Here is a 13,721-nt window from a genome sequence, read left to right as displayed (position 1 = left end):
TACATGTAGGTAGAGTTATTAAAGTAACTATGCATCAATAATAACAGAGAGTAGCAGCAGCATCCCACCTGTGTCATCAAAGAGTGCTGCCAGACAGGATGCGTCGGAGTCTGAGAATCCGATGGAAGACAGGTCATCGTTCCCGGGCCCTGGCAGTGAGGAAGCAGAGGGCTCCAGGGTGGGCCGGGAGGAAAATGGCCCAAAATGTCTGAGTTCCCGTTGTCCGTGCAGGCTGCGCTCCACACAGTTACATAGAGCACAGACCCTTACACTGCTCTCCCTGTGCAGGCAGAGACTCAGTATTAGCCAGACAGCATGCAGGTAAATGGATCCAAAAAAGGTCTAGGTTGTGGATCAAGAAGTAAAATTACTAAAGCACTCACTTCAATTCTATTCCATATTATACTCCATACATTATACTACTCCAACATGAACAAACACAGAAAATATAAGCCCAGCTAAGACTATTTGTTGTACACCTTTGACTGCATGTCTCCCATGTAATACTGGGCAGTGCACTACAGCCCTCATGATCTGAGGCTATTCAGCAACTCTTGGCAGCACAGTGGGAGTTTGTTTGAAAAATCAATATTTTGTGGTGAATGTTATATGGGTATGACTTGTTAACATATAGGTATTGCCAAAAAATATCATTTGAAATGTTGACTAAGAAATCTATTTTTTTCTAGCGCTATGCCTTTGTTAGGGTATCTGAGAAGGGACTTACAGATCTGTGCTGGAAGCAGCAGCAACAGTTTCAGAGGAGTCCTCTGCAGCCAGAGGGGCCTCTGACTCCCCCTCTGAGGGGATTGGCTGCTCCATAGGGGCGCTGTCATCAGCTGGGAAAGGCATTAGTCCACATGCTTTAGGACTTACCAATTTAACCTATATTTGTCTTCAATTTTAAAGAACATTCCAATAAGCTACTGTATGAAAATCCATGCAACAAAAAGAAAAACAAAGAATTATTATAATTAGCAACAACTACTTTTTTCTGAAACCACGGCAGGTATGTTATTGTACCTGTCGGTTCAGAGTCATTTTCTTCGCAGTTTGATTTCTGCTCGTCCATCCCCTCTCCTGATCTCCTTGACAGAGGCCTGAAACGTAAACAAAGTTGCCGAATAACATTAGAGGTAAGGCACATCATAATTTACCAAAATTAACAACAAAAACATTAAATATACACATTATTTACCACATAGTCTTACGCGGGAAAAAACAACAACTACCGGTAGTCACATTTGTGCTATCTGACGTCCAATCGCAAAATCCAGCGAGGCTCAATTTCCCTTTGTGCCCGGCAAAAGCCCGATATTTCACATTGCTGCAGTATAACAGCTAGATTAAAATAGATAGCCGACGTCAGTTAGCTGATTTGGCTAACGTTAGCGTATAACCTCAGACGTGACAAATTCACAAGAACTGTATAAATAATAAATATAGCTTGCAGGAAGCGTATTTAATACACTCCTTTAGCTATATGCATGGGATACTAAATGCATCATTTTGAAACACGTAATCGATTAACCGCGATCCAATCTAGATGAATGAATATGGCTGTGTATCTCCTCAATTTAGTTGAAACCGCAAGCTAGCTAACGTTAGCTACGTCGTTAACTGGTAGCATTCTTGCTAACAAAGTAGCTCGCTAACGTTACTCGGGATTCGCAAACTCTGCATGAAAATAGCGTGTCAGTGACTAGCTAACTAAATAAATAATACATGTTTGAAGACATTTCCATCTTTGTTTTGCCAGAAATGCATAATCCAAACCCACACAAGTCATGTATGGAAAAATAACAAAATATAGGAACTGAAATGTTGTTTTCTTTAAATAAAACAACCCTAAACCGAGATACACAAAGAAAATACAACTTCCTTGTACATTACTTCCTGTTGCAACTGCAAAATCGTGCTAAAACCCTACCACTGTGCAGCATAGTTCCGACTAAATTATAAGGATTAAAGGTACATTAATAAAAAAATATATATACAATTGTATGAGTAATCGATTTGTGATATGTTAACGATGAACAAAAAACTGCATGTCCAACTATGTAGCAATATGACAGATTTAGTGAGAGTTTAAACCAGTTCTAGCCACACAACTTTCTGTAAAAACTCAGGAAAGCATTGCGCCCATACCACCTCCTCCAGTAATGGCTGCAGCCCGAATGAGCCCAACAACAGTTTATTCCAAATCAAAGTCTGCCTGACGTTTTCAGTTTTCAAAGTGGTCTTATGTCAAATGGTCCACACTATTTGTTGTGTACAGTTATGCCTTAACCGCAAAATGAATGAAAAACAGGGGATTGGATGAGAGTTGAGAAGACAATATCTGTCCTAACCCTCTCTATTGTGAAGTGTGAAACACTAGCTAACAACAAATCAAATGTACCTCGCCTCCACCTAATGATGTAATATATACACTTGTATGCGTGTAGTGTAGTACACAATGGATAGCCACATGGAGGGTTACTTTGGAGTATCCCATTCAACAAATGTTTCACTAAATTGGGCCTTGTAGCAGAAACTCACAAATCCCAGTGTTATAGGCTACCTGTGTTTACAGCAAGCCATGGTTAGTTACTTGCGTAACAATATGTTCCATTGCAGTTGGCTGTGTTCAGATCACAATTTGCACATCTTGCCATGAAAATGAGCAGAATGCGATTTACACATCAACATGAAAAGTAGGCACATAGCTAGTAACGTTAGCTATATGATTCAAACTGTGCGATTGAAATAACTGAATATAATGTATGTGTTTGGGGGAAGGGAGACTATTACAGTACAATGTTCCACTGCTACCTAACGTTACTACACAGCCATGTAACTAGCTAGTAGTTATCCGTTATGTAACCAAACCCAATAACTAGCTATGATCTATCAGCGATCACTATGATGATTACTGGAAACTCAGACCACATAACTGAAAGCCACTGACAACACACTGATAATCAGAGAACTCCACTTGATTGCTAGCTAGCTCAAATCAATGCGTCCAAAACGGCAACTCCAAAACCTCAAAAGCTTGTTGGCATTAACCGTTAGGTAAACTCGCTAGCGAAGTTACATGCTAGTTAGCTAGCTAACTAGGAAACAAGATAGTTAGCTAGTTAGGTCGTCTGCCAACTATGGCACTCACACAGTTGGCTAGCTACGCAGTTGAAATAATAAGGGTATTCAGTTTAGCTAAACATGTAGCTTACATTTACGTTAGCTAATGTAATTTGAGTGAATTATTATATGAATTCGTTAGCTAATGCCATAGCCAGTCGGAGTAGCTAGTTAACTTAGTGTCGTTAGCCATCCTGATCAACTAACTTAACGTTAGCTAGCTACAACCTAGCTAGCCTTAAAGGTCAGAGAAATGGATTCGTCAAATAAGTTCGTTAGTGATGTTATTCAACCAAACGACTCACCTTACAATGAGATGGTTGTGTCCTCATACATCCAAACAATCCATATTTGTAGCAGTCTACACAGTTAAATGGTTGATGCTTGCCTCATTTTACTTAGCGGGCTTGCCGGCTGGAGAATGAGGTGAGTGGGGGAAGTGCACCGAGTGTGGCAGGCTGGATAACTAGCGTAGCTAGCTAGCCAGCCACGGAGCTCGAAAGACAAGAGTTTATGGCCAGTTGCTAACACGCCGTGAAAATTGTTAAACAAAAAGTAATGGTCAACGAGTATACAATTATAGCCAATCTTCCATAAAAATGCACGATCGATAGCCCAATGTTCCGAAACATAGGGGAATGTTTAGTAGTTGATGGTAACTAAATTAGATAGACAGATAACGTTAGCTAACTAACGGCACAAGTTAACTAACGTTAGCTTCTCTGCATTTTACTGGTTCGGAGTTGCACTAAGTTGGCATCGGATATTCGACCCAAAATTGGGTAATATCTCAATTTATTAACATTAAACTTTCAGGCATTATCTGAAACAATGTTTTCGACACCTAACGTCTTAACTTTAGCGAGCTATTCCTGTCCGGATCACCACCACGAGTGTGTCGGTGTGTATGTTCCGTCAAGTCGATAAAACAACAACATTTCTCAAGTCTGCAAGGGCGCATTTTGAACGCGCTTCTCCAAGTTGTTAGCTAACTAGTTCAGCTCAAAACCAATAAGCTATCTTAACTTTTTCAGGGTTATAATATTTTAGTGGATAGCATATTCTGATTTTGAACTTGTAGGACGACATTTTAAAAATCATTTTTTACACCATATGTCAGATCATCAGACTGAGCCCAATGCAAATTCATAAACGAGGCAAAACTGTGACTCGTCAATGTCCATGCACGTTGTGTATAGAAGAGCGCATGAAACAATAATGGAATATGATTGGATTTGGATGCCTCTATCGTATGTTAGATTTTAGGAGGATACATTGGCTATCATGTGACATTCGTGAGGTTATGGTATTCATTACTATAATTGCCTCTTTCTCTCACACATGCCCAGATTCAGTCCTACTTCTCCTGTTGAACCGGTAGGCTTCTTGCCTTGAATTTGCCTTGAATGACCCCTTCTCCCTTCCCAGAGTCCTAGTATGCTACTTTCCCATTCTATAGCACTGGCCCTTAATGGCCTGCAGCTCCATGGTGACTCCTGTCTCCTGGCTATGCACTACCATGCCCTTATCTGAGAACATGGCAGCATGTTTCGCTGACCTTGCATGTTTTTCTGAGGAATCAATCAACTTCATTCTGCCCACATCCACCTAGTTCCTAGTACAGTAGAGTTCCTAGTAGGATCAGGTGCTCTCTCACTTTGGTCTACACCACTGCAACTCCCTTTTGACTATCATTTACATGCTTGGACCAATAATGTCTTTTCCCTATCCAGAATGCTTCTTCTGGCAATTTAGTTATTGTTGTACTTAGGCCTAATTCTAGGTAGGATATTAGGCATCTCTGATTCCTCTTTTCTGGATGTACGCATTAGTGCTTGGATCAAATTCAAAGCCCTGATGCTATATCTTGATCGAGACACATGTGACACTTCATACTTCTGTATGCTGGATTTCTGTGGGTAAGAGTATCCATTGGTTGAGCAAAAATGATGTATATTCAACAATGCAATGTTGCACAATGTTTTGCAACATTGTACACAATAAACATGTCTCAACATTCACTCCTGAGTCCTGACATTGCCACATCCAGGACCAAAACATGTACGTGTCTCACAACCGTTCACCATCCCGAATTTGACCCCAATTTTTTATTGATGAAAACATGTCTGTCCATCTGTCTGTCCATTGAATCAAGATTTATGAGGCCTACACCAGAACAGACTGTTCAACTTTCTATTCAAAGATCTGCTCTCAGAGATCTCTCTCAGATCAGAAGAAGAGTTTTTCTGGCTATGAGCTAACTAACCATAAATGGTTGGTTGTGCTGGTTTGGTTTTCATAACGAAATAGGCGATTAAGATACTGGTTGCCCTGACAGGATTACCCAACTCCCACTCAGTTTTAGCAGGATTGGATTGGATTTTTGAGGGCAGGGACTGGTCGGGATTCTTTGACAATCTGACACTGTGCTGTGATTGGTCAAAGATGGTAAAAGTTGGGTGGTATTATGTTGTTGGGCTTCTCCCATTGGTCTGATTTGATGAGCGTGTGCATTCCCATCTGCCCCTTCTATCTCAAGGATAATCTCCTGGATGGAATACCTCCACAGCTGTGAGCTGTCTACTACACAATGCTAACTGGAACAATGACATTCAGTTTGTTTCCTTTTTATTTTTTATGTATTTGATTGTGTACGCATTTCAAGTCCCCCACCTACTGCTATTACTCTGCTCTTCTCCAATGTGCCTGATGATCCTCTTCTGCACCCAACACTGGTCAGGTTCAATGTAATCTTTGAATGATTTCCAAAATATGGCACTGATAAAATATAGTATCGTCTCACTCTCTCAACAATCAGGCTATTCCTTCTAGACCATATTAATTAGAGTGCACCTATTGAGTATCCAGAATGAAGGTACTATGGGAAGATGGAACACTTACCTGGACTGGATAACTCATTACTATGCTTTCAATTACTACATTTGTATATCATTTCTATGTTAATAATAGCATCAATAAAGTGTTGTTAGTTACTATTGTAATTACTGCATTATTACACAGGCAGGTATAAGCAATAGCTGCAAAGACCCAAAAGTAGATATAATCCACAAGTATGACGTCAGGTACACCACAAGGGGGTGTATAACCTTGTATTACACGTCACAGGATGTACACACTGGGTAAATCTGAGGTTAAAGGAGCTGAGAGGAGAACGTTTCAAGATAAATAAATGTGACAAAACAGAGACAACAAGGGATTGTTCGTTTAGGTTAATAACAGAAAGGAAGTGTCAATAACAGTACAGGTCACCATTAACAAGCTATGTTACAAATACACTTGTGAAATACTTGGAGAATCAGAGCATAGAGATTCCATTACTCAGGAGCCGGGATGGAGAACATAATTAAGATAAACAGAGAGAAAGGGCAGCAAGGGACAATATTAAGTCTGGGTTTCTTATTAACTACTGGGCCACCAGTTCTGCTGGATGTCTGAGTTTTAACCCTTTCTGCTACAGTACACATGTTTTGCTACAGTACATATGCACCAAGAAGACAGCTCCCACTGTAATTCGGAGGCTCCAAATATGACTATAGGCCATGGTCAGATTTCTCAAGTTTTTCATGTAGTCTTTTGGGTATTTTATTAGGATCCCCATTAGCTGTTGTGAAAGCAGCTGCTACTCTTCTTGGGGTCCACATGAAACATGACATAATACAGGACATTAATAGACAAGAACAGTTCAAGGACAGAACTACATCAATTAAACATCTTCTAACATGTTCTGTAAATGTAATTTGCAAACCCAAACCCTAGGAGAGAAAACGATTTAACGCCGAGAATCTACATGTAAAACAGGAACACAAGCAGGGTTTACGGTACACAGTGATGCATTATTATTTGTTTAATTACACTTTTAAAAGTCAACATAACAAATGAGGCCATAGTTATAATAATTACAATAAATTGCTACATTTATATATTATGATTCAGAAGGTACAAAAATAAAGCTTTGACTTGTTCTGGCACATACTCATATTTCCTCATTGTTTTAGAATAATAAAGCATATAGGAAACCCACATTTTATGTTGGCTTATACTGTAGATGTTATCTAAATAAGATACATATACAATGGATTCTTGACAATACACATATACAATGGATTCTTGACAATACACATGCTGATTCCGTTATTATGGCGTCCATTTCTCTCAGGAATGAACTTGTATAAAAGCCTTCTAGAACACATTATCTTTGAAGACATTGTCCGATTCTACCTGCACCCAAACCAACCATCAACACATTTACTGAAAGTAAAAGAGGAAATACAATATTAATACATTACAATGCAATTACCAGTAAGATGCAAATATACTCTTTCGGGGTGCATAAGGTTTAACATTTTAGTAAAAGACAGGGCAGTAGAAAAAATAGGAACATAAGTGGAAATGTAACAGTACAGTAGCAATTATCAGTAGGACTCTGTGGAAATGTAACAGTACAGTAGCAATTATCAGTAGGACTCTGTGGAAATGTAACAGTACAGTAGCAATTATCTGTAGGACACTGTGGAAATGTAACAGAACAGTAGCAATTATCTGTAGGACACTGTGGAAATGTAACAGTACAGTAGCAATTATCTGTAGGACACTGTGGAAATGTAACAGAACAGTAGCAATTATCAGTAGGACACTGTGGAAATGTAACAGTACAGTAGCAATTATCAGTAGGACACTGTGGAAATGTAACAGTACAGTATCAATTATCTGTAGGACACTGTGGAAATGTAACAGTCCAGTAGCAATTATCAGTAGGACACTGGAAATGTAACAGTACAGTAGCAATTATCTGTAGGACACTGTGGAAATGTAACAGTCCAGTAGCAATTATCAGTAGGACACTGGAAATGTAACAGTCCAGTAGCAATTATCAGTAGGACACTGGAAATGTAACAGTAAAGTAGCAATTAGCAGTAGTATACAGGCACCAGAGTTGAACCTATAGTGCCTTTAACCTAATGATGAAATGTCTTTGGGTCTAGAAAGAACTGTCCAAGCCTGTGTAGCAGCCTAGCATACCAGTGCACACTCAAAACCTTTTCTCGCACAGAGTCACAGTGTCCCCTCTCAATGTCTCTGTTTATGGGTACAGCAGCCCAACTGCTTTGTCTGTCTGAAGTGTTTGTATTCACATACATGCCTGGGCTGCTGAGTGTCTGATTCACACAAATGTGTTGAGTGTTGCAGTGAGTGGGCTTCTTCGTGTGCTCTCTCTCTGCCTCTGTGACCTGCGCTCCCAGTGTGCCCTCCCCCCGAACCAGCTGGGTGAATGACAGCAGCAGTCTCAGAGGCCCAAACGCCCAGTGTGCCAGTCTATGGTCCTCTATAAGTGCATAGCTGGATGCCAGCACCCCATCCACAAACAGAGTGCCGTGTTCTGTAAGGGGTGCGTATACACCCATCCCTTCCTCCTGCGATACAGATGTGATCCTGGATGGTTGTACTCGGCCGTCCGCTCCATGGACGAGTACATAGTCCCCCGGTTTGGCTCTACTGGCAAACTGAGCCTTGTACTCACTGTGGTGGAGTTTGTGATGGGGTGCGAGGAAGACCAGGTGGTGGGGAGAGAGGGCTAGGCGGCGGCCATCTTTTGTGGCCAGGACCAGGAAAGTGGACCTGCTCTCATGGTCTTGGTGTAGGAATAGAAGGACGCGGCTGAGGACGATGTGTCCTGACCCAGTCAGGGCCAACACTCTGTCTCCAGGCCCCAGGGAGGCCAGTGTCTTCTGTCCCCCTCCGGCCAAGGTCACCCGGGCCCAGCCTGGGAAACAGCCCCCCTTCTCCACCGCCACAGAGTGATCTGAGGGGGGAATCAATAGAGAAGGTGACTAAAACACTATATTTTGTTAATTACATTGATATAAGATATGCATGAATGTATGAAAATAATGACAGGAATAAATGTAAAATACATCCAAAGGCAAATCACTGGAAATAATGTATTTGTCATGTATTAAATATACCAGTTAATATCCACTTGACTTACCAGCTTTGACAGAGCAGTGCACATGGTACTTGGACTCATAGTACACAAAGTCAAAGCCAGCCTCCACAGCCAGCTGGGCTAGCATGCCGTACTTGTCTGGGATGCGGTCTGACGTGGTGATGTCCACAGCCCGTCCCTCATAATGAAGAGAGTCAGGAGGGTGATGGCCATCCTCATCCCAGGCCTCTGTCACCCTCAGCTTCGTCCCAGGCCAGTGGTTCATCACCGCTATGGCTAGTTTGTTGAGGCAGTCTTTACAGCGCTGAGGGACAGGGAGAGGGGTGGAGAGATTTCGTGAATACAATATGATATGATACCATTCAATTGAACTATGCTGTCATAATGTATCTACTGTATGCCAATAGAGTCATTCATTTGCTCTCAATGATTGCTCTCAATTAAATTAGCCCTCATATTCTCGTGAGAATTATTAGGCAATTGGCAAGTATTTTCAGCATTATAGGCGGGTCAGTCGATAGCAACTATTGACATGTATGAACCCCCTTAGAGGGGAGTTACCAGAGACTGTTGTAATCATTCATTAATGAGGGGAAAGGAACCGCTTGAGACAGAGAGTAGATATGAGCTTGTTGTCTACCTCGCCCACAATGACCATATATTCATTCACTCACAGTCTCATTCAACCCCTTGTAACTCAATACCTAAAACCACAACACTACTGCAACTAACTGTATTCCTCCTATTATCCTCGCTAGGTTATTTGTCTCTAGCCTGGTCCCCCAACATTTTTTGCTGTCTTGCCACCTTGCAACAAAAACTGATCTGGAACCAGGCTAATTTGTCTCTCCATTGACATCATCAGATTTAAATTGTCTGTATTCAGAGCTACTAAAGGCCATTGCCACCCTCTCCAACCTTTCTCAAACAATCAGAACATAAGAACACAAAGCTACTGTAGCCATTCTAGAACATTCCTTGGCCTTTTCTGCTGGGTGAGGGAATAATTAAGGCCATTCAGTGAGTCAGTGGCACCTCTTTGAGACATTTGATCAGAAATGTGAACACCAGCTATACACCCACTACTGGGCTGCAATGATACATACTGTATTATGTTTGAATGTCACAGGTAGGTAGGTAGGTAGGTAGCGGCAGGTAGCCTAGCAGATAAGAGCATTGGGCCAGTAACCGAAAGGTTGCCGAAAGGTCACTGTGCCGACTAGGTGAAAAATCTGTTTGTGCCCTTGAGCAAGGCACTTAAAACCATCATTTTTCCTGTCAGTCGCTATGGATAAGACTGCTAAATGACTGCTAAATGACTTCTAAATGACTAAAATGTAAAATGTAATATCACACAATAGCAGTTTACAATATGTCATGTCAGAGGCTAAATCTCTGTACTCTGGTTAATACAACGTAACGCTCACAGGTAATAGGTTGACTGTACAGACCATCAAACTGAGGCTAACTTTTAAGAGGCTCTTAAGCATTGCCTCCTGAAAGTCCCAATTCCCAAGGAATTGGAACCATAGAGATGTATAGAGATCATTGAACGACTCCAGCACTGCACTGGGCGGTAAGTCACCAATATTAGCTTGACACTTTTTTTTAAACATCAAAAGAAAAAGAAAATTGTAGTACGTTAAAATGGGTGATGTCACAGATGCCACAATGGCACAGATACAACGTTGCAATCGCTACACATCTCTATGGTTGGAACAGTTTGTTAACCATTTTTCAGAGAGAGAGACTTGGCAAGAGAGACGCAGAGCAGCTAAGAGGCGAGGTCCAGGCTAAGTGAGAGGGCAGAGATACAGATGGGAGGAATGCATGGGCATGCACTCAGCCAGAGTGAGAAAAGAACTAGGGATACAAAACAAACTGCCTACATTTTTCTCGCCATGCCATTGAAGAGAGGCGTTTCATTGTCATTGAACTACAATAGTCGGTTTTTCCGACGGTGCCATTACTTCAGCAGGCGAGAATTTTGTATAGGCGACCCCTTGGAGTGTCCAAACCCTACACAAAGAACGTCTTTCACATCTGGCCAGAGAGAGGGGCACATGCACACATACTGTACACACACACACACACACACACACACACACACTGGTACATGCACGCATATACACACTGGTCCTCAGACTGGGAATCAAAAGGGCATACACACACTCAACCACAGATTTCCATCACATACTGTACACAGACTGAACTCCAAGCATCACCACATGAGTAGGTAGCCTGCATTTACAGAACAAATGTTATGCTCAATTGTGAAGGATAGTCTTGATAATGATGGTGAATTTTAAGAATCTGACAGTTAGTTTGAAGATTACAGTAGGCCTACTGTATGTCTTAAATATCCCATGTCCAAGATTACATGCCTCTTGTATTTGGATCGATTCTCCCTTGACATCAGAAGTTGAGAATACCAGCCATTTGAGAGAAATAACAATGCGCTCATTGTTCCACGGCCTCAACTCAAAATGCTAACATCACACTGTGGCTTCCTTGATATTCTAAAGAGGTCAGATATGACATATGAGAGAGGTCTGTGTTCTTGTGCTGATGTGCCTGTGTCGTAACTCCTCAATTCCTGATCATATTTCAATGGTCATATGTAGGGTTTAAAAATCCTGGGAACATTCAATCAATTCCCTGATTTTCCCTAAATCAGGTTGGAGGATTCCTGGAATCAGGAGAGAATAAGCAGGAAATCTGGAATCCTCCAACTAGGAATTCTGAATGACCAGGGAATTTATTGAAAGTCCCTGGAACTTTGCAATCCTAGTCATGTGGCAAACCTGACTCTAATGCAAGTTTACCTGCCTGGCCTCACCTACGAATCCCTCCTAGTATGCACACACAGAGCAGTAGAATCAGAGGAATCGTTTTATTACCAAGCAACAAAGACTTTGGTTAAAGATTAAGAGGACATGATCCCCACAAGTTGGAACACATTCTCCCAGAGTCATATTACATTACATCCTGATTCCCCCCCATCTTATAAAGAAGGAGGGGGGAAAATTAGACACCTGGGACAGAATTATTTGATTAAACAAGAAGTTCACACCAAAATAGTTCAACCAGAGACTGTAAACTGTCCATTACTGAAGTATCTATGGTTTAGCACCTTGTGAGTAACTATCCAGCCCACTATTTATTTGATTCCCTTTTATCAAGTAACAAAAAAGGAAATGCAGGGAAAGTGATTAATGAATTAACATCAGTTTATCAAGTTGGAGTTGTGAATTGGAGAAAATGATTCCTGAAAATGTCACAATAGTGATTAAAAAAAATCGATGTATACCACTACCTTCTGTAGTTCATCAATCATCCAGCAGAGGGATTCCCCTTATGAGCTAGCACAGAGAACCCGTTTCCCTGCACTGAAAGACTATCCTCCAATGGTATTATACTAGGGACCTACTGGCCTGTCTAATAGTAACTATATTACTGTAACACACAGTCATGAGTGACCAGTGACTTAAACCGGTCAATGGAAAGGGCACCAAGTGGGTCGATGGGATCTTGACGTTGTCACACAGTAAATGTCCTACAAAAACAAACTGAAACCTGCAGATAATTGTACTTGATTAGCCATTACAAACACTGTCTGACCCAGTCTGTCAACCAGTCTTACCTTGGTCATGAAGCGGTCAGCAAGGGTTTTTTCCTCATCTTTGAAGATGATATCGGTGTTGTAGTTACACACCAGTTCATTAAAGCGTTCTGAGTTACGTGTGATCTTGCCCTCCACCCTCCCGCTGGCACCTAGGTTGTTCTCGGAAAGTTTGGGGAAGGAGGTCTTGTAAGGCATGGGGGTGAGTTTCCTGGGCCTAGGGCGGTTGCCATACCCAGGTCCTGGCCCGCACCCCTGGACCAGGGAGCTCCACGTGAAGATAGCGAGCAGGCCAAGCCGTGCCAGGCTTTCCCACCAGGAGGACACCTTCATTGGGGACACCTTCAATGATCCACCGTGCCCACTAAGCAAGCCCCGTCTCAGGCACTTAAATGCATTTGAATGATGGGGGTCAAATCTTGGTGGTGGTCCATTCCAGAGCATGAGTTGTAAAGGTGTTATAATGTTTCTATAGAGCAAGGTTGGCCATTATGGATCAAAATCCCCATTGGAAGTACAGGGACGCCGTTCTGTAAAAATCCATGTTGACCCTTTAAAATGAACTTTAATCTCTACTGTATTGTTATATCCTCTTGCTTATGTAGTTTCATGTTTTGTCGATTACTCCCTTAATAATTTATGACACTTAAAACTATTTTCCTTTTCAGAATGTTTAAGATTTATCATCCTTTATGCTGTTCACAATAAATGAAAAATAAATAGTTCTCATCCTTATCAGTCTTTGGAGGTACAGGTACCTGTTGCCATGCAGGTGTTTCTCGAGCTTCCAGTCGCCTGCCTGCCTACCTGCCTACCTACCTACCTACCGCCTCTCTCTCCAGTCACCGGGCAGTTCAGCAATAGCAAACCTGACGCGCACCTACCTCACTGTTGCGTCTCTGTGAAATATCTCCTCTGCGAATTCTCCTGATCGCATTCTCAGAATCTCATCCCATTCCTGCCTCCAGCAATGCGCCTCGAGATGTTTTGTCGGTCCACTTGTGTCTCGTG

General features: G+C 41.7%; 2 protein-coding genes across 4 annotated transcripts in view; both read right to left on the bottom strand.

The window, feature by feature from the left end:
- Nucleotides 1–4,061, bottom strand: part of LOC106572669 (histone-lysine N-methyltransferase 2D) — a 67,143-nt gene extending 63,082 nt beyond the window's left edge. For 2 of the 3 annotated variants that reach the window (XM_082962194.1, XM_082962195.1), the window contains exons 1-4: nucleotides 1,199–1,873; nucleotides 1,024–1,100; nucleotides 728–839; nucleotides 69–280 (exon numbers count right to left, since the gene is read on the bottom strand). In XM_082962194.1, the coding sequence (XP_082818320.1) occupies nucleotides 69–280; nucleotides 728–839; nucleotides 1,024–1,100; nucleotides 1,199–1,203 (406 nt within the window). In that variant the 5' untranslated portion in view covers nucleotides 1,204–1,873. Of the gene's footprint in view, nucleotides 1–68; nucleotides 281–727; nucleotides 840–1,023; nucleotides 1,101–1,198; nucleotides 1,874–3,428 lie in introns of those variants that run through there. The other variant, XM_082962196.1, reaches the window with a different exon arrangement.
- A 3,476-nt stretch (nucleotides 4,062–7,537) lies between these two features.
- Nucleotides 7,538–13,376, bottom strand: LOC106572671 (indian hedgehog protein). The gene is made up of 3 exons (XM_014147052.3): nucleotides 12,732–13,376; nucleotides 9,131–9,392; nucleotides 7,538–8,944 (listed from the first exon to the last, which is right to left on the bottom strand). The coding sequence occupies exons 1-3, from the start codon at nucleotides 13,152–13,154 to the stop codon at nucleotides 8,100–8,102; spliced, it is 1,530 nt and encodes a 509-aa protein (XP_014002527.1). The 5' UTR covers nucleotides 13,155–13,376; the 3' UTR covers nucleotides 7,538–8,099.
- Between the last annotated feature and the right edge of the window lie 345 nt (nucleotides 13,377–13,721).

This window comes from Salmo salar, chromosome 15 (genome assembly GCF_965601325.2).
Source record: "Salmo salar chromosome 15, fSalSal1, whole genome shotgun sequence".
Lineage (NCBI taxonomy): Eukaryota > Metazoa > Chordata > Actinopteri > Salmoniformes > Salmonidae > Salmo > Salmo salar.
This window is presented reverse-complemented; position numbering and strand designations above follow the sequence as displayed.

Bases quoted from the DNA above. Each gene is read 5' to 3' on its own strand.
- LOC106572671 (XM_014147052.3), bottom strand. From the start codon at position 13,154: ATGCTCTGGAATGGACCACCACCAAGATTTGACCCCCATCATTCAAAT. The intron at 9,393-12,731 runs GTAAGACTGGTT...CCTGTCCCTCAG, and splicing joins CTGACCGCTTCATGACCAAG to CGCTGTAAAGACTGCCTCAA. The intron at 8,945-9,130 runs GTAAGTCAAGTG...TTCCCCCCTCAG, and splicing joins GCACTGCTCTGTCAAAGCTG to ATCACTCTGTGGCGGTGGAG.